The sequence below is a fragment of the Grammomys surdaster genome, unplaced genomic scaffold (assembly GCF_004785775.1).
Source record: "Grammomys surdaster isolate TR1022 unplaced genomic scaffold, NIH_TR_1.0 126178, whole genome shotgun sequence".
Lineage (NCBI taxonomy): Eukaryota > Metazoa > Chordata > Mammalia > Rodentia > Muridae > Grammomys > Grammomys surdaster.
In genome coordinates, this window is record NW_021620984.1 from 7,925,235 (window position 1) to 7,949,760 (window position 24,526).

The window sequence follows — 24,526 nt, forward strand, 5'->3', positions numbered from 1 at the left end:
TGAGTGTTTGCCTGAATGAGTATGTGTACCACATACTGGAACTGGAGTTACAGTTGTGAGCTGTCATGTGGTGTTGGCAACAAACCTGGGTCTTCTGTAAGTGCTGCAAGCGCTCTTAACTGCTGAGCTGTCCCTCCAGCCCAAACTAATTCATTTACTTTTTAAAAAAGATTTTATTTTTATTTATGTGTATGTGTGCCTGAGTTTATGTGCACCATGTGTATGCAAGTGCCCTCAGAGACAGGATCCCCTGGCACTGGAGATACAGGCAGTTGTGAGCCAACTGATGTGGGTGCTTCAAACTGAACTGGGTCCTCTACAGGAGTAGTAAGTCCTACTCAGTCATCTCTCTAGCCTTCAAACTAATAATTTTAAATTTAAGGATGCTCAGAGTATAGCATGGAGCTGGTCTTTATTAATGACTTGCACATGATTACAAAGAGCTGCGTCATATGTGCCTAGTAGGTCAAGTTGGTTAACTGCATCTGTATTGTTTTATTCATATTTTCTGTATCTTTACTGATTTTTTTGGTGGTTACTTAGTAACTACCACCTCCTGGCATGAGCTGTAGATTGCTAAGAAATTGTTTTATCAAAGTCTTATAAAAGAATTTCTTTACAAAATTTTTATTAAGTTCATACAATGTATCATTTCTCTTTTTATAAATAACTTTGTATTTTTCTTTTTATCTCTTTTACTCAAAATAGATTTTTTTCTCCCAAAATATATCCTGATTACAGTTCCCCTCCCTCTACTCCTCCCAGTTTTCTCCACCTCCCTTCCACTTCAGATTGGCCCCTTTCTGTCTCTCAGAAAATGCCTTGAATCCCTGCACTCAGGAGGCAGAGGCTGGCAGATCACCAAGTTTTAGGTTAGCCTGGTATACAAAGTGAGTTCCAGGTCAGCCAAGACTATACAGAGAAACCTGCCTCAAAAAAGAAAGAAAGGAAAGAAACAGGCTTCTAAGAGATTATAATATAACTAACATGATACAATGATAAAACAAAGACTAACATGTGGGAATAGGACAAAACAAACTAACCGAAGAAAGGAGACCAGGTCACAAGACAGAGACGCAGACCCCGTGTCCGCATACGTAGGATCCCTCTCCTCACCCCCGTGAGTAGTATTGTTAGCAGCCAGTTATCTTTTGGTTCTGCATGTTTATTTTCATCCTTTAGCTTTTGAATTTTTCTCCATCTTTTAAGTCTTAGGCACATCTCTGGCAAATGGCATATATTTAAACTTTATTTTCTATCCAGTATGAGTATTAATGCTTTCTTTTCTTTATACATTAAGGATTCTGGTTGATCTGAAAAATGAAGTTTGGTATCAGAAATGCCATGACCCTGTATGTAAAGCACAAAACTTCAAATCTACCTGTGAGTTATTAATTTTTATATTTACCACAAAGAGAAAATTGGATATCCATCTTAAAACTATTTTTCCTTATCTTTTTGATTCAGGTTTCCCGTTACCCACTGAAGTCAGTCTCCTATTTCTTCTGGCAGATGTGAGTATAGCTCTTGGCTTTGGGTTTGGGTACATAGCATAAATGAACCACACACAGTCTTCTGTGTCCACATTGCCTTTAAACACAATTCAAGGCACTAGTGTTCACTTTGGAATATATTAGTGATTTTCCTACCTCAGTGCCTCTGATAACGTGAGCCACTAGGGAGTAAATTTAGTCCTAGGCATAAAGATGTTTCTTACAATTTGCTTTAAAGAGTAAACCAAGATCAAGGTACTTGTCATAGTTTCTCTTTGGCCAACAGTAGCTGCTGGTTGGATTTCTATCTATTGAACAATGTCAGAGGGAATACACAATTTTGGTTTTGGATATTACTAGCTTGGAAAACCAACATTTAATCCAAATGATTCATATTTAGTGCTAAAAAAGTAGAAAATACATAAAAAGCAAAAGTGGGTTGTCTGGATGGAAACTTAAGAGCACCAAGTCCAGTCCCCAGCACCCACGGTGGCTCCCACTCCAGTTCCAGGGGATCTAATGCTCTCTGACTTCCACAAGCTCCTGCACGCATGTGGTACACACACACGTACATAAGAGATATTAAAAAAAAAAAGGTAACAAAGTCACACATAATTTGGAGCTGATGCAAACGTTTAGCATGAATCTTACATACTTGAGTGTGCTCATTTTGTTTTCAAAGTGATAGTGCATGGCAGGATCTTTTTTCCATGAAGTATCAAACACTTTCATTACTAGCTATTACCAAACTGTTCCATGAGGTCCTAGAATTGAGATTGCACAGGTGCTGATGATAGCATCTGCCACTAGGACTGCCAGCGGCCGACAGCCACCTTCTGACCATCGCCAGCCTGTGACAAGTGGCAGACCACCATCTATTTGTATTTATTGATGAAGTTGTGCTTTTTTTAGGTTATTTTATGAATTTCAGGATCCATTTTTCTGATCATTTATTTAGTACTTTTTGTCATGTATTAGAGTTAATTTTTCATTTTTATTTTCACATTAAAAACTATCAGCACATTCTTTGACTGCCATGATTAGAATACATGACCTGCTACAAGCTGAACAAATGCCTCTTACATTTATATTCTAGAAAACTGACATCCTTTGAAATCTGAGCTTAGAATCTCTTCTGAAACAATTATATTCACGTTTTTTTATTTTATATGTATGGGTGACTTGATTGCATGTATTATCTGTGCACCGCCCATGGATGCAGAAGCACTGGGTCCCTGGACTGTAGTTAGAGGTGGCTGGGAGCCGCCGTGCAGGTGCGGGGACTGAAGCTCTGGAAGCGGCCCTCTGAGGAGCAGCAGTGCCCCTACCCACTGAGCCGTCTCTCCAGACCCAACATCCACGTTTAAAGTGAGAATCCCATGCTTGACATGCTGGGATGGGACACAAAAGAACTGATATGCAGACTCCCCAGCAGACTACTATGAAAAAATTTTAATTATCTCTTTAAAAAGCAGTTTATCATTCTTGTTTGGTTTAAGTTTTTGCAGTGCCAGGAACTGAACCTAGGGCCTCATACGTGGGAAGCAAGGGCTCTCTCCTGAGCTACCTTCCCAGCCATTGGTTTATTTTGGTGCAGCTTTAGTGGAAATTTTTTCTTTTCTAATAATACCTCAAAAATGCCAAGTGAAAATATTCTTGGTATACAATATTACCATTATTTGAACATAACTTTATTTTTTTAAAGAAATTACAGTATAGAAATAGCACCTTTCAAGTGAACTGCTAACATTTCCATTTCTCCTTCATCCTCCTTTCCTCATGCATCTGTGTGTGCATGCTCAGGTGTGTGTGCATGCTCCTGTGTCCCAGAGGGACAACATTGGGTGTCATTCCTCAGGAGGCTTTGTTGAGACGCAGCTTCTCACTGGGCTGGCATCACTTGCGAGGCTTGGCTGCATGGCCACCAAGCTCCAGGCATCCATGGGTCTCTCTCTCTCCCTAGCACAGGGATTGCATGCTGGCTTTTTAACGTAGGTTCTTGGGATTGATTTTTGTTAATTTAGAAATGTATTTTCAAGCTTGTCTCCAGCTAGCCTATCTTCCTACTAAGAACTTACATTGTGGTGAAGTCGCATATTCTGACTAATCTTTATTCCTCTGTCCTCCTTCCCTCCAAAATAAAGGAGGATTTTACTTCTGAAGAAACAGATGAAACCAGCAACTCACTGACCAAGGATTCTCAAAACCCACCATCCTGCAACTTGTCAGCAGGCGGGCTTTTGGCTGCTGACTGGAACGACGAAGATGATGCCTGTTTCTTAGAAGCTACAGAAGATGCTGAACTAGCTGATGCTGCAGATAAGAGTCTTCTGGACGATATTCCTGATGAACTAATTATAGAAGCATTACAGAACAGCTGACTGCGGATAGAACATACGTAAGAGGCTACAATTTTCCTGAAGCCTGAGATTTGATAACATAAATGTTAAATTCATGCTGGGACTATAGCCCAATGTTAACCTAAGATGTACAAAGCCCTGCATTTAACATCGTACAAAAATCTAATTATACTAACTTATTGTTAATTTATAATAACTGTTCTGTCACTTTGTTTACTTAAGCCAGATTTATTGAAGGTTATCTTTGACATCATTCAGTAAACGTTCCTAATTAACCAAATTATTTTATGCTTGCCTTTGCACTGACATCATGAAAGAGTTTATTGTAGGTTAAAACTCTTATGCCTGGTGATGACTAACATGCCAAGAGACTGAAATTTATTAACACAATGCTCAGAAATATGGCTATGCCTTCTGAACTATTAGACAAGTGAAGTGGTGTAATTTAGTTTGAATGACAAAATGGCAGTACATCCTGATAAGTAGTCCTCACTAGTGTCAGCACAGAGGCCTGGCTGGCAGGAGAAGAAATGGCAGCAGGAGATTTCAGTTTCTCAGTCCTGCTCAAGGAGCTTCCCCAGCTGATAATTGATGGTTTTCAGATGTTTTTCAGCTCCCAGAATGCTTCTTGCTTTGAATAACAGAGCTGGAAGGCTAGAGGAATCATACTGTTGATAAAAGAAAAACTATTTAGACTCACAAATAGTGATGCTTTAATATTTTTTTAGTTCCTAACCCTAATGACCAAGGCTGATTTTGATATTTTCTGCTAGCTTCCTTTTGTTTCACTAGGATCACTATTAGAAAGCAGGTTTCAGCCCATCGCATCTCCTCAGAACATAACTGCTAATATCATGAGGAACTGCTCAACAAAGCTCTCACAGATCTTTGTACCCCAGGCAAGACCAATTGGCTCAAAGAACTGTGGCATCTACATGACTAAAAATAGCAAGCCATGTCTGAAACTTGGACTAGACAAGTGTGTTGGTGGCATGCTGCGCTAACTCGATCTCATCTATTTTAAAACAAATGTCTAAAGCAAGTTTTCTTTTACTTCAAGAACTAATGGAATGAGAACACTGGCCTGTAAAAGTCTATAACGAAATGATCTCAAAGTTATCATTTAAGAAGCTACCTACTGGGTCAGTTATGCATTAAAGCTTGCCAAACCAAATATCTACAGTTAAAATTAAAACACCAAACCTAAATTACAAAACCTAAATTATAACACAGAACCCAACTCATGACTTAGAAATAATAATAAAACCAAACTTTCTGTTGCAAACTATCTAAAGAAAATTAAATTCCTCTTAAATAATTTACCAGATTTTGGCAGCTTCCTGGTAAATGTGCTCCCAAGGTATTTTTCTTAGCGATGAGAACTGAGCAGAAAAGCTGTCTGATGGTGGGATTTGATTTTTGCCACACACATAGCATGTTTTCAGAGAAGTCAACCCAACACCTGTACAATAGCCTACTCACAAGACACCCTAGTGCCTGCTCCCTAAGAAGTGGGAAGAGTTCACTTGGAGCTGTAGGTTTCGATAAGAAGAGGTGTGACAATCCAGATGTCACAGAAGTGGGGTCATCGCTACACTAGCAGCAGTGCCACAGACACTGGAGGTGCACAACCTTGTGTGGGGGCGGTGTATTCCAAAGTAGTTCAGCAGCTTGGTTTTCGGGCCTTGGGGGAGATCAGGGAGCACATTTGCCTAGCGAGACCAAGGAGGAGGAACAAGATACTGTTGTACCTGAGGACTATGTTCAGACTGGATCGATGCTACCGTTAACTTTCACAGACTTAATAATCGAATTCCTAAAATAAACTTGAGGTACATTTTAAGCATGTATATTTTAATAGCTCTAATATATGAACAGATCTTCAGTTCAAGAAAACTTCGGTCAATGCCAGATCTTAAAATTGAGTTTAGAGGTGAAGTAGACAAGCCTCCTCATGAGGTACAGGAAGACACGGCGTGTACTTATACATTACATTCTACTCACAATTCTGCTAGTGTAACTCTAGATACAATTCTGTTAGTATCTGTCTAGTTCTATTAGGTATACAAATTTATAATTTTTTAGCTAACATTTCTATTAATTGGGGTCAGGGCAACAGCAAGGTCTCAGAGGCAACTTCAAAGTATTAAAATAATAGTAATAATAGTAAACTACATTTTCCCAACTGTCTTACTGTTTCTCAGCCTCTCAAGACACTCCTGGCATTTCAGTGAAACAGTTTCTACAGCATGAACACAGCTAGACAAAAGGTGCTTGGTCTTTACAACACATCACAGTGAGCTGAGTACGGATAGAAGCTGTAGTAAAGCAGACTGCAGCTGTTCAACTCAGAGTCGTGCACAGTACACCCTGCCCTGGGGGACTGAGGAGTAACAGGCTCTTCTCTTCATTAAGAAGCTAGAAGGTGATGCTGTGGTCTGATTGACTTACAACAATGCTGTTTGTTACCTTTCTTCACAACTACTGGACTCTACAAGCAAAATGCCTGTACCATCTTCTGATGCACAGTGAACAGAACTCACCTTTTCCTTTTCCTTTGGTTCTTTCTCTTCAATGTTTGAATAATCTTGATACAGCTGTTTTAAATTAGATAAGAAATGTTTGGAATTCTTAAGTGATGACTTTCTCTCCTTAAGGTCATCATATTTTGTTTGTAGTTGTTTCAGTTGTGGTTCTAATCTAGAAAACAGATTTTTTTTTTTAAATCTCAAAAACAAATTGTACAAAATACAAATTAATAGAAATATTGTTTGTGGACTGAAAATATTAAGGTGCCCCTATTACAAAGAACAAAAACCCAAACCAAACTTTGTAAATAATGGAATAAACAACTAATTTGTCTTTCTCAAAATCCTGTGGAAGTCACTTTAAAACCTAGTACTTAGCCAGGCAAGGTAGTATCCACTTTAGTCCCAGGACTCAGGAAGCAGAGGCTGGTGGATCTATAAGAATTCAAGGCCAGCTTGGTCTACAAATTAAGTTCCAGAACAGCCAGAGCTATGCAGAGAAATCCTGTCTCAACAAAACAAAACAAAACCCTAGTAGTTAATTACAGTATTTCAAGTGTTTGCTCACAAATCTTCGTTCTACTCATACTTCCTGCTACCACAGTCATGTGGTCCTAGGAATTAAACCCACAGCTGTTCATGCCAGGAAGGCAAGTGCTCTACGATTGAGGCACATCCTCAGCCTGTCCAAGCACTTTTAAAAGCATCTTCAGAGTAGAGAGCACAGCAAATTTTACTACACTTAAGCCTCTGGCTCACACTCCAAACCTCAAAAGGGCAAAATGGACAGACAGGCTACCACAGTGTGTGCACTAGCCCCAGGGCATGGGGACTGCCCCCAACCCTAGACCTCATAATATGGACTGATGTATATCTCAACAGTCACTGAAGAGCCAGTGACCAGACTGGCTTACATAGCAAGACCATCTTCAAAAAGTAAAATAAGCAAGCAAGCAGCATAAACAGACCTCTGCCTAGGCTCACTGACTGACACTGCACCCTCTAAGGAACAGGTACAATTATGCCCATATACACAGGAGGGGGCTGAGGCCCTGGAAAGTCAGTAACTAAACCCAAGGTTGCAGTCAATGGTAGAGCCTGATTCAAGTTCTAGGCAGTCATCCTGTAGTCTACTCACTTAAGCTGTAATCAGGCTGCCTGAGGCCAGACACTGAGGGTCAGATCGGAGTGGAGGGTCCTTACAGCACTTCCCTAAGTGACAAACTCTCTATTGCCCTTTAAGTGAGTTCTCAGCAGGAGCAGGACATTACCTTACCGAATCAGTTCATCCTGGACTTCAATTAAACGCTGCCTTTTCTTTTCCATGTCGGAAATTATCTGAGCAATACAATAACGCACTTAGGTTAACACTGGAGAAGTTTCAGCATTTGGCTCACTGCACTAGGCACTGAAAGGACAGGAAACAAGCAGACCAGTACAGCTTAGTGGGCCTCTCTGAAGACTTTGGGCCCACAGATACTCCTCCTCTTGCCTCTTGGTTTGACTTGTTTAGCAGTTTCATTCACTACAGGCCCAGGGGTAACTAACCTTCTCTCTTTACAAGCTGTCTGGGAGGCTAACTTGGAACAACAAAAGGTAGCAGAAATCTCCATTCCTCAGTGTTCGTTAACATTCCAAAAGTAAATAAAAACCTGACCAAACCCACAAAGGCCCTTATAGAAACTGCAGGTTACAAAACTAAAAGCAAGCGTTTCCTTACTCCCCTGGTTCATAACCCATGACTGCTAAGAGACTTAGTGATTACCTTGGTATTCTTTTTTTTCAAGGCTTTTAACATCTGGACTTCTTTAAGCTACAACGACAACAAAACAAAGTATATCTAAGTTTCCAAAATTAACTGTGTAAAGTCCCACATGAGAAGGCCCTGGGGAGATACAAGTTTGGATCCCTGGCACTGGCACATTGGATTTTTATAAGGGGCTGGTGAGAGCAGGTCCCTGCAGCTCACTGGCTGGCCAGCCTGGAGACGTCAGTGAGCTTCAAGTTCAGTGAGACCTTGTCTCAACAATGAATTGCAGAGTGGTTGATGAAAGTTACTCAGCATGGGCCCCTGGCTTTCACATACGTGTACTTGCATGACTCCACATCCACACACCCACAGGAGGAAATAAGAGTAGTTCTCACGTGTTCCTCATCACCAAGCCAGCAAGTGCAAGCTTTTCTATAACTACAGGATAATGTCCAAACTTTAGCTTAAAAAATTTTAGAGTAGCCAGGTGTATTAGTATTTGCTTTTAATTTCAGCACCTGGGAAGCAGAGGCAGGCAGATCTCTGTGAATTTGAGAGCAGTGTGGTCTACATAGCGAGTTCCAGGACAGCCAGGGCTACATACAAAGACCCTGTCTCAAATAAATACATAAATAAATAAATAGCGACAAGAAACTTACGATTCTGATGAGTTCTCCTTTAACTTTAAAAAAAAACTTGCTGATGGCTTGATTACAACTTTCAGATTCTATTCTTTGCCTGTAAATTGTTTTTAAAAAGAGAAGACAGAGAAGTGACTAGCATGCACAGACATATTCAGCCACATTAATCATGAGGGAAACAAATGAAATCTATAGAACATGCCTGTATCCACATCCACACACGTGTGCACTAAGTATGCACAAGGTAGGCTGCAATGTGGCGGTGGGGGTGGGGCAGTGTATGCACACATGTCCATGCTTTCACAGAGAGCGGGGAGACAACCGAGTCCTGCTCTGTCACTCTCCACCTTAATCCTCTGAGACCAGGTTTCCCATCAAACCAGGACATAGTATGGAGGCAAAAGCTCCCAGCTCTCCTGTCTCTGCCGAGCACAGCCACCCCCAGCTTCTTTTGTGGACTCAGATCCACACATGGGTCCTTATGCTTGCACAGCAAATCCTCTTACCTTCTGAGCCATTTTCCCAGTTACTGAGGGGAGGATTATAAAACGGTGTGAACTTCTCAGAAAAACAGATGCTTAAAAAAATTTTTTTTTAAATGTCACGTGGTTCAGCAATTCAACTTCTGGCTATATGCACAGAAAGAACTGAGGAGACCAAAAGACACCAATATTCATAAAAGTATCTGCTGTGGAGAGGAGAAAGTGGGCAACTGTTTTAATGGCTGCAGATTTTCAGTTTTGCCAAATGAGTAAGCTCTAGGTGTATGCTGCAGATAGCTGGCCACTCTGCAGCTTAAAAATGGCCTGTGGTACATTCTGTTATGTGTTTTCACATTTAAAACATTACGGTGTACTTCACAACTGTCAGGATGGCTAAGAGTACTGTTCCAGGGGAGACTAAGCACTCGTCTGCTCGCAGAAAGTTGGGTCCTGGGTAGACAGCACCTGGCCAACATCTTTAGAGCGGGTGCACCAGAGAACGAGGGATGGGGCAGAGGACCAAGTCTGGGAGAGGGAAGGTTAGCAGACGTGACAGGATGTTTGGTTTTGTCAAGACTCAATCTAGAATCTCCTGGGAAGAGTCTCACAGGGGAGTCTAGATCCCGATGTCCTAGGGGCATGTCAGTGAGGGCTGTTTAGAGAGTTAACTGTGGTGAGAGGACCCACCATGAATGTAGGCTGTGCTGCTCCACAGGGGCCTGGAAGGGAACAGAGTGGAAAGGCCTGCAGAATCAGCAAGTCTGTCTGCATTTATTCTGTCTGATGTGGTCTGTGGATGTGACCACCTGCTTCAAGTGCCTGAGCTTTGATTCCCTCAGTGATGAACCACAACCTGGAACTGATCTAAAATAAACCCCCTTTCCTCCTGAGTGGCTCCTTGGGATATTTTACCACAGTAACAGAAAGGAAACCAGATGGTAGGGAAGGGATGCTTCCGGGATCCACCACAGTCTTCTATAACAACATCGAGAATTTCTCCCATTGAGTCTACTAGAGAGCTGAAGGGAGCAGTTCCTCACAACTACCCTTAAATACCCTTAATAAGCTGCTAAGTCCAAGGCCTGGATGCCTAGATCGGCTCCTCCCCACCGCTGCTCTCATGGGAGCTGGCAGGGACTGACGTGGACAATACTTGGCATATACTACCCATCTGAGAAAAACCAACACCACTGGAGAAACACACTCCTAGATCAAAGTCTGTGAGAAACATCGAGAATAGATGATCCAATAACTTGAACTAGCATAATAAATGTATGCAAAGGGACTCTAATCGTGACAACACCAGGAACTGGGATGGACATGGTGCCACTCTGAGCACAGCTCATCAGGCCCACCGATGCCAACGTCAAAGGACTTACTTATACTCCAGGAAAGTTTGCTCAAATTCAGACAAAATAATGTCCAACTCCATGATGTCGCTCTGTCTCTTTCCTTCCAGACACCAAATATGCATAGTTTCAGAAGCATCTAGAATATCAAGTACATGTCAGTTTATAGACTCAATATCTGTAAACTGGCTCGAGGCCCAAGCTCTGAAACCCTGAACACAATTAGTCCTATCTGAGTATAAACACAGCTAGGGCCATAGCCATCTCTTCCTGCCCCAGCAGTCTGCCGGCCCTGCCTATGTCACCCCCTTGCTTTCTGGGACAGGGTGCACATGTCATTTGCTGCAGTGTGGCCTCTTTACACTTGGTCCCATGACATTGCTATTTTTGTTTTCAATCCCATTTTAAACTGGGTAGCATACAGTAGGGGTTTACAGTGACTTAGGAAACTGGGAGATATGTATTTTATGACTCAACAACTTGACTCTCTAGTCCTCCAAGAAAAATAAAAACATCTTGATAAAACTGTACATAAAAATGTTCCCGGAATGGGGAGCAGTTCATAGAGACTGGAGACGCAGCTCAATGTTCCTTCCTAGGATGGGCAATGCCAGGTCAAGCCCTAGCACTGCAAGGGATAGAAAAATAAAGAAATGGAAGAGAAAACCAAAGGGGTGGGGTGGGTAGGACAGGCTTTATTTATAAAGCCCAAACTCGAACCCTCAGTCGCAACAGCAGAGAGAGTGTAGTGAGTACAGACAGCAGCACGGAAGCTCATCTTTAAAAAGAAGATTCATCTTTCCTTTTATGATGTATATGAGTCTATGTGAATGTACGCAGGTACCCATGGAGGCCAAGAGAGGCTGGAATTGTGGTAAACGGCCTGATGTGGGTTCTGGGAACTGAACTTTGGACAAGTAAGGAGAAGAGGGGAGAGGATGGGGGTTAGATTTTATTAAAGCACATTGTATGCATGTATAAATATTCATTTTTTAAATTTTCACAACAAAATGATAAAAATGCTATTCCAAAGTCATAATTTCTTAATCAAGTGGCATTTTTAGCCAGAGTGGTGGTGTACGCCTTTAGTCCCAGCACTCTGGAGGTAGAGGCAAATGGATCTCTGTGAGTTCAAGGCCAGAAGGTTTACACAGTGAGTTCCAGAATAGCTAGAGCTACGCAGAGAGACTCTATCTCAATGCCTGCCCAAAAAAACAAACCTGTTTGCTATTTCAACAACTAAGACAACTTAAAAATAGCCTTCTGCCTGAGATGTCCAGTACAAGTGACAGGTCATAAAGTGCCATCTGTACCTGAGTCTGTGGCTCCGGGCCTTGGTCTCTTCCTCCTGCCAGGAGATGGCTTCACTTTCTTCTGAGTTTTCTACCAAAAAACAAAACAAACCATATAGGTTTTTAATTTAGGAAAAATTCTTTTCCTTGAAATTTAAGGATTAGGGAGACAACATTCTCAAACCACCAACTGATTTTTGCTGCAGTGCTTATTTAGAACTCAACGAAGATTAATAAACAATCTCAGGGCTAGCGGGTCCCCGTACATGAAGCAACACCACTCAGCACACTGGGGTGGTGAAGTTTAACTATGTCTATGGGATTGCCTAAGAGAGGACAGAAATGCAAACCCGCTGAGAAACACTCCTGGCAGGAATCCTGCTTGAGACCCAATTCCTAATGAAGCCTAAAACCAACTCCTGACTGGATCCACTAGGGAGACCACTGGGTTATGCTAAGAGGAATTCCAAGATGACTGGCAGGCAGAATCCCCTCCCTCTTGAAGAAGTGGTGTTGGGAACAGGGCAGGCTCTGCTCCCTGGGTTCTTATTTGTGAGTAAGAACACTTCTGTAACCCGGAGCATCCGGCTGGCTTTGCAGGTGCCATACTTGAGGAGCCCCGTGATCAGCACCTGCAGGGACTGAGGCAGCCCCAACCTCCAAAAAGAAACAAAACAGTCACCTTAGTTTTAAAGCCTCAATGAACTGAATTCTATCAACAACTTGAAAACACTTTAAGAATAAATCCAAGCCCACATGAGATGTCACCACTAACTTTATGGCAATTAGTCATAAAGCAATTACAAACAGAAAAGGTGAGTCCCACTAAGTCAGATATTGGGAAAATGTTTTAGGCTTTCACACTCACCCTAGCACAGGGCAAAAGCAAGCCTGTAATATCAAAACACAGTCACAACATATTTGACCAAGTGAACTAACAAAACGATATTTAAGAACATGAACCAACATACTATACTTCAATTACCTTGAGAACAAATATGACCCATGACCCAATCAAAGTATACACAAAGATTCTGCTTCAGAAAAATCCATCACTGAGCAGGTTTAGGAACACATACACCCTAACAATTAGTGAAAAAAGAGGCCAAGTACTTGAAAAAGAGCAATAGAAATATATGAGAAGGTTTAGAGGAAGGAAAGGGAAAAATGGTGTGATTAGTCTCAAAAATAAAAGAAATAATTTTAAAAAAGAAATTCATCAATGCACCGACATTGTAATTTTCACCAATAGATACAATGGGCATCCACAAATGGCCAGCGTGCAAGCACTAGTTAATTAAAAGGATTGATGCTGTGGGACTCTTAGCAGATGGCAAGGAGAGCCCAGGGAAGAACCGTGGAATGCACCTCAGGACAGGTGCTATTCTGGGTTATGGGATTGTAGATAAATTTATCTTCCTTTCTAGATCTTCCAGGTTTTTCTAAAAGAAACACTGCTTTCTGTGATAAAAGCGCTAAACCTATTTTTAAAATAAGACAAACTCTTTTATTCCCTCCTTCATCTTTTTAATGAGCTCTTCTCTCTCCGAGGGTGGACGGCAAGCACTGCTCACCAGTTGACTTTGGGTGGCTGGAGTCTCTTCTACAGCAGGGGACGGAGCGCTGTGGAGTCTTGTCCTCCTGGGAGTGACCGCCTCCGCTGGCCTCTCAGGGGGTGACGAGGCTGCAGAAGCAGCCTGGGGCTGTCGTGACCTTCGTCCTTCTGCAGAAGCCATTCTCCTCACGTCGTGTTCAGAGCTGTCAGACTCACCACTGATCGGCTCCAGCTTTCTCTTTGGCTATGAAGGTAACAGCATGCTAGTTTAGAAAATTCAAATCATGCGATTCTTCTATCGTCAGGGAACTGAGTAGTTCCTGTTTCTCATTTATAAACATAGCTGATCGTGACATGTAGCAGCCAGTGTGACCAGGATGCTGCCTAACTCTCTGCCTTTGTGAACCACAAGCTGAACACAGGATCAGACGCTACAGAAACAGACTGGGTAAAGAGAGACCTGAAAATTCTTTCTTAATCTTCAGATAGAAAACTATCCTTCCTGGGCTGGTCTGATACGCAGCAGGGAGAGGTACTTGCCACCAGGACTGGTGGTCTGAGTCAATCCTGAGACCTGCGGGCTGCAAGTGAAGACCGGCTCCCACAGGCTGGCCTCTGACCTGCATACTCAGATCCATATACATGCCCACATATGTACAGATGTATATACATACATACATACATACATACATACACAAAATAAAGGAATACAACTTATTTTTAAAACTTCCTTTACTTCTAAGGCATTTCTGATTTAAAAAGCACTGCTACAGGACATTTTTCTCTGTTTGCATCTACTCCAGTAAAGCGGAACGTATCTTACAATTAAGACAGAAGGCGGAACACTCCCCATACCTTTTTTGCGCTGACTTTTATAGACTCATTTCCACTCGCTTCATTTTCAGAGGGCTTCAAGCTGTGCCAAACAACAAGCCGTCAGTCAGTATCTCATGCGTAAGGTTTTCTACTGGATGAATACAAGCTGAAGGAACTGAGTTTTCTACCTTGTGGGCGGGTCTGTCACCTTTGATTGACTGCCCATTTCCCATGTGTGCTCACTCACATCAGTTTTTCCTAGGCAAGTGAGTAATTGTGGTCCAGAGTGGTCAAGTCTGAGAACTTCCTCCAAGTCACTGCTCCCAACACTGTGGGGCATCACTAGGCCCATCACTGGGATAATGCCTACTGTGTGTAGAACACAGGAGACCCTGTGCTAATTTAGAGTCTTGGGTAGGTGGACACAGGCAGACTGGGCAGTGGAAGATTTAAGAACAACAACCAAAGCTACATGCTTTGGACCCAGCAGAGATGGCCTCAGATGCAGGGCCTCTCCATGACACACCAGCTATCCAGGAGGCTGGGGAGGGACAGAGGAAAGAAGGGAAAGAGGGAGAGATAGAGGGAGAGAAAAGAGGCAGGGATGCAAAAACAAAACAGTTGGCAAAGGTACCAAAGATCACTGAGGCCTGGTGCCCTGGGACATTCTAAGCTCTCTCCATGCCTCCCCCAGCCCTGACTTTCTTTTGTACTTCTATGCAAGCCCTGCCTTACTTTGCTAAGGCCTTCCCTTAGCGACAATGCCATTAGCATCTCCCCACCCCCACCCCCCACACACCCATCAATCACTGACTATGAAGGAACCTCAGAGCAGCCCAAATGGCAGCTATTCTCCAGCATCACCCAGACCTACTGCTGTGTGTCTGGACTACGCCTCACACCCATCCACTTCCCTTCGTCCCTGAGATAACTGGCCACCCTCCCCATCCCTACCTTGAAAACATGTTGCCACTGGTCTCTCAAATGCCCCTCTTACCCACGTAAAAAGCTGGCTCTAACCCCAGTGCTCACTAGTGTGGAGAGAGGAGGCCCCCAGGAGCTCCTGGCCTGCCAGTCTGGCTGAATTCATGAGGTCCAGGTTCATTAGACTATGTCTCACAAAATTAAGGTAGAAAGCCATAGAGGAGGACACTCAGGACACTCCTCTACCCCCCCCCCTCTCTCTCTCACACTCACACTCACACAGAGAGCTTAATGTAAGAAGTATAATTAACTACAACAGATAAAATGATAAAATGAAAGGCCCTGTTTATAGTAATTACCAAACAAACAAAAATGTTAATAACTAAACTTGGAATAAACCCAAGAAAGATTTAAAATCTAAATAATAATTTAATAACTTAAGACATCACTAAAGGATACAGAGCCTTTGAGCCCATGAACAGATACTGGCTCATCACCACAGATACCAGCCCCTCTAGATTCACTGAAAAACTGTAACCCAACTAAAGAGGCAACACACTAAGATAACTAGGTGCCAATCATAATTATAAGTAATAACAATTACAGAAAATTATGTTGCTGTATACCAGTTAGAGCTTTGGAGGACAATCATAATAATCTGACTCAAAAGATCCTGAAATGACTAGTTTTCTTAGCTTCTATAAAAAACAACTGCTTAAGGGCTGGAGATGGCTCAGCCGTTTGGAGCACTTGCTCTCCCCAGGCCCTGAGTTCAGTTCCAGGCTCTCACGTCAGGTGATATAGAACCATCTGTAACTCTGGCTCCGGGGATGCGCCGCCGCCAGGGATGCGCCCTCTCTAGGCTCCTCAGGCACCTGTGCTCACTTGCACACACCCACACATAACTCTCACAAACAAGCAAACAAACGGAAAACCCCAGCAGCTTGAGGTCGAGCCGTACTTTCTGCCCTCCTTTCCTCTGTGGGTGGCTGGGGAGGTGGAGGACACACAGTGTTTGGACAGCTCCTCTTCTGTGTAGATAGCAGTACTGTGCAAAGGGGGGTCTGCAAAGACAAAAACACCATATTTTGTTTGTTTAAATGGCCGAAAAAGTCAAAGTTAGTTCCATAGGCTACTTCCAAATAGTTTTATCTTCTACCTTGGTAATAGAAAACCTTATTGCCAATAAGGTTTTCAGAGGCTGGAGAGGTGGCTCAGTGTTTGAGAGCACTTGCTCTTGCCAAGGAACTTGACTTGATTCCCAGAACCCACATGGTAGCTTATAATGTTCTATAACTCCAATTCCAGGACACCCAAGGCCCTCTCCTGGCTTCCATGGACACTATGCATGCACATGGTACAGCCATACATGCAAAATACTCATACTCACAAAATAAATCCAAACAAAGCTTTTAAAAATAATGTTGTCAAATCATTGATCTGTATTCTCACGTATATTAATAGACATGTTTTCAGAACACAAGATGAGCACGGATAGGACCTAACATGGCCTTTCTTCACCACCATGTGTTAGCATACCCGGGCGGCCGCTGCACTAGTTATCAACCGCTCCGGCTTACAGTGTGCATCTCCCTGGCTTCATTTAGCCGGCAATGACTGCGAGCATGAATGCCGTCCTACAGAGATGTCATCCTCTCACCCTGTCCTGTCAGGCTCGCCCAGACTGCAAGAGCTTTTACCCTAGAGCAATAGGTAGGGCGGCAGGGACAGGAGATGCCCAGGCCACTCCTACCTCCTCGAGAAAGACAGTAAGAAGACCGCACTATGGGGAGGGAGAAACGGCAGGGATGGAAAATCTGAGGGGACAAGAGAGGTGCCGAGTCCTCCCACACTTATGTTGCTACAGGAGAGATGGGAAGACCCAAGCAACCATTGTTCTCAAATGTTAGCATGAGGTACAAACTTAATAACCTTCTTCCCAAAATAAACAGCAGCTTGAATACTGAGCATGTCGACTGTATGACTTTAAGACTGATACAACATTCCATGATGCTCTCAATGGTATTTATTTATTCTATAGCCGGGGTGGTCATCAGCGGATGCACAAAGACAAGTCAATCTTGAATTTCCACAAGTAGTCAGCTTTAGCAACTTATAACAATAAAAGACAAAATATTCTAAACATGGGTGATATCCAAAAAGACATTTCTTCAGTAAAGATTTACAACTGATTGAGAGCACATCAAGAACACCCGTGACATCATTACAGAAACATACATGCAACCGTGAGACACACTTCACATCCCTTAGATAACTATAACCAGGAAAAGAGAGGAGAGAAACGAGGAAAAAGGGAGAAAGAAAATGAGAGAAAGAAAAGAAAGTCAAAACTAACAAGCCTATGACCCATGCATGCCAATGGTAAGACACAAAATGTGGCAGCCACTGTGGGAAACAGCACCAAGGATTCCTCAGAAACATAAGCCTACCACAGTATAACCCACATACAGCCCAGGGATCCACACATACCCCAGGGATCTTATCTCACCTGCACGCAAGTGAGAACAGGGATTCTGGGACATCTGCACACCAAATCTCCACTGGCACACGAGTGGACAATGAATTCAGCTTTCTGTTTTTGTTGGTAGCCCAGGCTATGTATTCATGTAGCCCAGGCTGTGTACTGAGAATGACTTTTGGCCTCTGAATTTACTGCTTCCACCTCCCAAGGACTATGATTACAATGTGCCACCACTTGATTTCAAGTTTACAAAGACAGTCCATATGCCAGACCCTGGGCTCAATCTACCACAGACACAAAACAAGACAATGGGCAGTTTGGAAACATGATGAGAGAGATCAACCAAAAGGCAAGAAGCCAAACGAAATTAGGCAGTCACAAGAGGACAAGTGTGTCGGGCAGTTTTATAACAACTGAACACAAGCAAAAGTCATGAGAGAAGGGAGCTTCAATGTAGAAAACGTGTCCGTAAGATCCCACTGCAGTCAAGCCTGTAGGGCATTTTCTCAGTTATTGATAGGGGAGAGCTTGGCCCATGGTGGGTGGTGACATCCCCTGGGCTGGTAGTCCTGGTTTCTATAAGAAAGCAGGATGAGCAAGCTATGAGGAGCAAGCCAGTTAGAAGCACCACTCCATGGCCTCTGCATCAGCTCCTACCTCCAGGTTTCGGTCCTATTTGAGTTCCTGTCCTGACTTCCTTTGATGAGGAGGAAATGTAAGCTGAATAAACCCTTTCCACCCCACATAACTTTGGCCATGGTGTTTCATCAGTCATAGTAAACCTAAGACAATAAGTATCTTCCTCTAATGTGAGGTTCTCAGAGTAGTCTAATTCACAGAGCAGTTGCCAGGGGTGGGCTGAGACAGCAGGGAGCTGTTTAAAAGCTACAGAGTCCGAGTTAAGAAAACTGAAAGTCTGGAGAGGAATGCTAAGAAGGGGTTCACCATCACATTCACCAACGTCAATGGATTGAGCTACCACAGAACTGCTCACTTAAAACTGGTCTGGTCTACGGAGTGAGTTCCAAGACAGTCAGGGCTACACAGAGAAATCCTGTCTCAAAAAACCTAAATAAATGGATAAATATAGATAGATAGATAGATAGATAGATAGATAGATAGATAGATAGATAGATAGTAAATTTTATGTTCTACATCTACTCTCTGTGCATACAACACTACAATGAGACATTATTTTATACTCACTAGGCTGGCTAGAATAAAAAAGACAGATCGACTGTTAATACCAGAGTTGCTATAGACTCAACAATTCTCCTAAGCGTATGTCTCAGAGAACTCAACAGATGTCCACACACACCATCCACACCCACGTGGAAAAAACTTGACCATGAGTGTTCACAGCAGCACTGTGATCAAGAAAAAGAAAAAAAACAAAAAAACAAAAAAAAACAAAGCCAACTGAGCACGACTTGAGTCATAAAATGTAAGGATGAAGTAAGTGCACATGCACACTATAGCCTTGAAAACGTGCTGCTAACTCATAGAATCCCACCAGAACGGGATAGCTGCTATATGATTCTATACACAGGAAATGTCAAAAGAGAAGACTCCATAGAAACTGGAAGTAAACATATGGTGTCCAGGGATCAAAGCAAGGGAGAGGGGGCTGACTGGTGTCAGGGGGTTTCTTCTAGGCTGAAAATGTTCTGGAATTAGATAGTGAAGATGACCACACAACTCTTGTTAACTAAGCGTTGTTGTTTCCAGTCATGAATAGGGACTTAGAACACTGACCGAAGGTTTCGTACGGTTCCTCTTCTTCCTCGAGTTCTCCCAGTATGTTTGAGACGTCAGAACAATTAGAAAAGTCAAACACGTCCTTGACCTTGGGCTTGGCCTTGGGCTTTTGGCCAGCGTTCTGAAAGTGAATGAAAGCAATCACTGAACCAGCAACCGCTGTACAGTTGAACTCCCTCCTAGCGGCCCTCTAGCAAGTCCTGAAGCCCGTGGAAACACCTAGTGCTTCTTGATCCACGGACTACTCTGATGATCAAAGGCAGGGTTGGGTAAACCATTTCAATGGAGACTAGACCTCTAGGCTCCGGGGGCCACTAGAATTCTGTGCTATTACATACAGAAGCAGATATTGATGACAGGAAGGAATGAACATGACTATGTTTCAGCAGAACTTGTCTGAGAATTTCCTATAATTTTTATAGGTCATTCTAAGACAACGTTTTTTGGTTTTTTTGATTTATTTTTGTTTTTTTGAGACAGGGTTTCACTGTGTATGCAGGCTGGCCTCAAACTCAACTCCCAGAAGTCCTCCCAAGTGCTAGGATTATAAACAGTTGGGAGCCATCATGTCCACCCTATTTAAATCATTTTAGAATGCAAACAAACCAAACCAATTAAATTCCCAACATTCTTAGTTCACAAGGCTGTACAAAGACAGATGGCAGGCTACATTTGGCCCACAGGGTATCATTTACCTAAATCCTTGGTATAGGGGAAGCTATGATCCCCTCCCCAGAAAAAGGACACATGTCCAAGAGCTCATAAGCAGTTTAGAATGCACATCGGGGTGAAGCCTCCTCCCTATAAGACAGTAACTAAGGCTTCCAGTTCAATCTAGTTCAATACATAGAGTAAATCCTAAATCCTGATGAGAGACCAAAAAACAAGAAAATCTTCTACAGTAGCTTACAAACTACAAGACGATATTATTACTAACAGATAAGAAAAGTCTGGAAGATATGAAGAATATGCAAATATGTCTGGCAGACAAAATTCTCAGCCTCGGGGAGAGCCTCATTCACGGAATGCTATATGGAGAGATGCCAAGAAACAGCAGAAGGGTTTGCTGTCAAGCCAAAGAAGCATCATCAGATGCATGCAGAGAATAACCATTCCAGACACTGGCGTGGGGAATTCCCCCTGGGCACTGTGGCTTCTAGACACGCTGAGCAATGGTGGCCAGGAGAAAGGAGCAAGGTCTCCAGGGAGTATGCCAGGCAGTCTCCACAATGCAGGAGCATTATCCAAGGCTAGAGTCAGCTCAGCAGGGCAGGGAGCCTGAGACAGAGAAAGCCAGGGACAGACAAGAAGGGCAAAGGCGCTCTGAAGGGCCAACCCTGAACCTGAAAAGCAAGCGCCCTCATCACACTAACTTGAAATGGCATTGGATAAGATTTTGAAATTAGCAATCAAGAGTGTTACACAAATGCACTTGTTTTTAACATGCATTTCCTGAAGAAAAATAAAACTATATATGAACCAAGAGGAATACTATAAACCCGCATGCAGCTGTTAAAAAACCGTAGCACGGAGAAACTGCTGTAAGTGAAAAAAATGACGTTTCAGAACATTATAAAGCTTTTACAAATGATGTGATGTCAAATATCTGAATAAAAATAGAAACTAGATTCAGAAGAAAAGATGGTTCTAAAATGTTAACGAAGTTCCTTTTTTCCATCATTCTGGATAAAACACATCTTAAAGTTGCTATAAAAAAAGTTTATCAAGTGTAGAAGAGGAGGCTAAGGTATCAATGGTGGCCCAGCACTTTGGAGGCAGATGCAGGTGGATTTCTGTGAGTTCAAGGCCTAGACTGGTCTACAGAGTGAGTTCCAGGACAGTCAAGGGTATAGAGAAACCTTGTTGGGGGTAGAGGGGGACAGAAAAGAAAAAAAGAAAAAAAAATGTTTGTTAAGTCTAAGCTGTGGTGGCGCACGCCTTTAATCCCAGCACTTGGGATGCAGAGGCAGGCAGATTTCTGAGTTCGAGGTCAGCCTTGTCTACAGAGTGAGTTCCAGGACAGCCAGGGCTACACAGAGAAACCCTGTCTCGAAAAAAACAAAACAAAACAAAAAACAAAAACAAAAAGAGAAGTCTACAAAAATGTCATTCCCACAAAATGATAGCTTTGCTCTAATGGCTTATTAAAAAAAATGACAGTAACAAAGATTGCCTACCTGTTTCCTGGAATACGTGCTTCTCAGAGTGTTCTTTGAACGTTTTGCACTATTAAAACACAGATGACAAAATTTTACAAAGGAAATTAGCAAACATTTTAAGCAGCCAGGAAAGTAAACTGTAATCCTTCCCAGGCTCACCTTTCCAAATTATCTTCATCAACACTAGCCCAGCATAGCTGAATTGATGGCAATAAACCACTGGGGGGGTGGGAGTGGGGGAGAAGGGTGCCTATCACTTTGTAAACCATCTCAGCTGTATTAGGTTACAACATCAAAGATTTACCATCACCCACAGTCCTAGCATCTAATACCCCTGTAACTCTGGATGGGGGCCGGGATTGCCTATTTCTAGCCAACTCTGGCTTTAGTTGATTCTCAGACCTGTACAGCGTTTGCTTTGTGACAAACAAAGCTACAGACTGTGATTCTGTGTTCAGAAATCCGAAGTGACTTCTGAATGACCCCTTGAAACAGAAGTAGGTGGGAAAACCTGGAAGCATAAATTGCTTAGCCTGAATTCTTTCTACCTGTTTCTTGTGTGTGCTCCTTAACCAGAGAAATTTCCTTCTGGCTTTGGGCTGGAGTCCTGGAGCAGTTTCCGAATGAAGGAAATCTCTATGATAACCATTTATATAACTTCTGCTGTATGCACCCATGTGTTTTAGGAGTGATGGATGAAGAGATTTCATAAATTTCAAACCTCAAGATGTTGAAACAACAAAAACCACTGTTTTAGCAGATCAAGTTTTAAGCTCCTTTCCCTTGCACACACCTTTAATCTCAGCATTTGGGAGGCAGAGGCAGTTGATCTCTGAGTTTAAGGCCAGCCTGGTACAGAATGAGCTCCAGGACAGCCAGGGCTACAGAGAAATTCTGTCTCGAAAAACCAGAAAATTTAAAAGCACAAACCAGCATGCCCTGATAAGCTACTTTGCACTGGTCATTACGTTTTTTATTCTTCCTCCCCAATGCTCTCCGAGTGTGGATTCCCCCACCATCTGTGTCCTGTGGTAGCTACCATCTTCCATAGGTAATCTTCCCACCGAAGACCTCCTAAGCAGAGGAGACCTTTCTATCCAAATCTCTACCAGGCTTTCGATGCGCGCCAGACACGCCCAGTAGATCCTTCTCCAGGAATTGACTGAACTAACCTTCCAGAGCATCTTGGTAACCTTTTTACAGACGCACTTCTCTTTATAATAAAAAGATACATGACGCACCTGAATGTCCTTTAGGCATTCGGCAAGGCCAGCCCAACCCCAAGAGGCTGCTTGGTCCCTCGCTAGAGATTTGGTTTGACTTCAGACACCGTGTTTTCCATTACGAAAACAGCTGGGTCTTGGAAACAAAAAAGCAATGACAACAGACCAGAAGTGATTAATGGTCAATATCTGCTTGTCACATGAAGCGACGCTGGTGTCTGAGTTCCTCTGCCACACAGCTTGACTCCTGGAACTCTTATCTCCTCACAGCTCTAGGACCCGGGGATGTGGGAATCGAGGCCGGGTCAGCGAGTCTCTGGGACAGGTTGAGCCCATCCCGGGCGGATTTCGGGGCGGCAGCACTTACCCCGGGTCCCTCGAGTATCTCAAACTTCTCCGTGCCGCCATCCTACCGCTCCCAAAGCCAGGGACGCCAAAACTCGCGCCTAGCCTGCCTTGCTCTGAACAGCCAATCAGAGCCTAGTCCTCTTATGCTCCACCTCTTCCGGGGAGGACCCAGAGAGCCGCCTGGGCGAAAGCACAATGAAATCTAGGCCTGGATAAGACCCCGCAGCGGAGCGGAGTCCGAAACAACCGGCTTAGCTGCTCTGGGCTGTCTCTCCGGCTCGAGCTCCGTCACCGTTCCGTAAATTTAGAACTCCCGGACCTCATGGGCGGGGAAATGACCCGGAGCTGCTGTGGGTATGGGTGGACCCGAGCCAGCCGCCAGCTGATTCAAACTCTTGGGCTTCCGGGCTGGTTGTTAGTTGATGGACAACTGTCAAATCCTTCGCATTGCAAATGAAGGTACTGCTTTGAGCTCCCTGTAGTAGCTAACTGTTGGACGTGACACGTTATTTGTCCTCCCTTTTAGGTTCTTTGTAAACCCGGAAAATCCCTTCTGGATCCATACTCAGGATTCTTTTGTTTTTAAATTTTTCTTGTGGTACAAAAGAGTGAAAAATTGATTTAAAGGGATCAAAGATGTAAGAGGTGAGACAGCGAAACTCAGAAAACTGAGTCAAAACGTTGGACTTGGCAATGATTCTTTTTTAAGATTTATGTGTATAAATGTTTTGCGCGCACACACACACACACACACACACATATGGACCTCACGTGTGTCTGGGCCCTGTGGAGGTCAGAAGAGGGCATCAGATACCCTGAAACTGGAGTTACAGATGATTGTGAGCCCAGGAATCGAACTGGGGGTGGGGGGAGTCTTTGGCAAGAGGCTCCAAATGGCCGAGTCATCTCTCCATCCCCAACAATGATTTCTTGATTAACCTAAAGCACAGTGATGACAAGAAATGCTAGGCTAGTGACGATGTGAGAGATAGTTGTTGGTACAAAAAGGTGGATGTATTTAAACACTTAAAAATAATTAGAATGAAACAGAAATGTCCAATTTTATGTTATATATTTTATCACAATAAAAGTATGCATACAAACCAGGCAGTGGTGGCGCATGCCTGTAATCCCAGCATAGGTAGAAGCAGCTGGCCTGGTCTACAAAGTCAGTTCCGGGACTGCCAAGTCTACACAAAGAAACCCAGTCTTGAACAAAGGGTATTTAACACTGTAAAAACAAAACACAAGCACTTATATTACTGAATTAGGGCATAAAATGTTATAGTTCTCAGACTCTTCCATGAATGGTCCTTTTCCCAACCATATGGTTTTTTATTTGTTTTTAGCATTTTTATGCTTCTCA

General features: G+C 43.1%; 2 protein-coding genes across 7 annotated transcripts in view; one reads left to right on the plus strand and one right to left on the minus strand.

Annotated features, from left to right (window-relative positions):
- The window catches only part of Primpol (primase and DNA directed polymerase), a 35,966-nt gene extending 29,241 nt beyond the window's left edge, over positions 1-6,725 (plus strand). For all 6 annotated transcript variants that reach the window (XM_028757654.1, XM_028757658.1, XM_028757656.1 and 3 more), the window contains 4 exons: positions 1,301-1,383; positions 1,468-1,514; positions 3,638-3,891; positions 6,058-6,725. In XM_028757654.1, the coding sequence (XP_028613487.1) occupies positions 1,301-1,383; positions 1,468-1,514; positions 3,638-3,874 (367 nt within the window). In that variant the 3' untranslated portion in view covers positions 3,875-3,891; positions 6,058-6,725. The remainder of the gene's footprint in view (positions 1-1,300; positions 1,384-1,467; positions 1,515-3,637; positions 3,892-6,057) is intronic.
- Cenpu (centromere protein U) lies at positions 4,155-23,220 on the minus strand. The gene is made up of 13 exons (XM_028757701.1): positions 23,180-23,220; positions 21,608-21,656; positions 19,428-19,551; positions 16,152-16,254; positions 14,306-14,366; positions 13,470-13,694; positions 11,917-11,986; positions 10,634-10,742; positions 8,791-8,869; positions 8,147-8,194; positions 7,658-7,719; positions 6,397-6,553; positions 4,155-4,521 (listed from the first exon to the last, which is right to left on the minus strand). Exons 1-13 carry the CDS (start codon positions 23,218-23,220, stop codon positions 4,408-4,410), a joined length of 1,242 nt encoding a protein of 413 aa, XP_028613534.1. The 3' UTR covers positions 4,155-4,407.
- Between the last annotated feature and the right edge of the window lie 1,306 nt (positions 23,221-24,526).

Coding starts and splice junctions, on each gene's coding strand:
- Cenpu (XM_028757701.1), bottom strand. CDS start 23,220: ATGGCGGCACGGAGAAGTTTGAGATACTCGAGGGACCCGGG. Junction 11,987..13,469: donor CAGCCACCCAAAGTCAACTG/GTGAGCAGTGCT, acceptor GTTTTTTGGTAG/AAAACTCAGAAGAAAGTGAA. Junction 8,870..10,633: donor CAAACTTTCCTGGAGTATAA/GTAAGTCCTTTG, acceptor AACAATTTACAG/GCAAAGAATAGAATCTGAAA.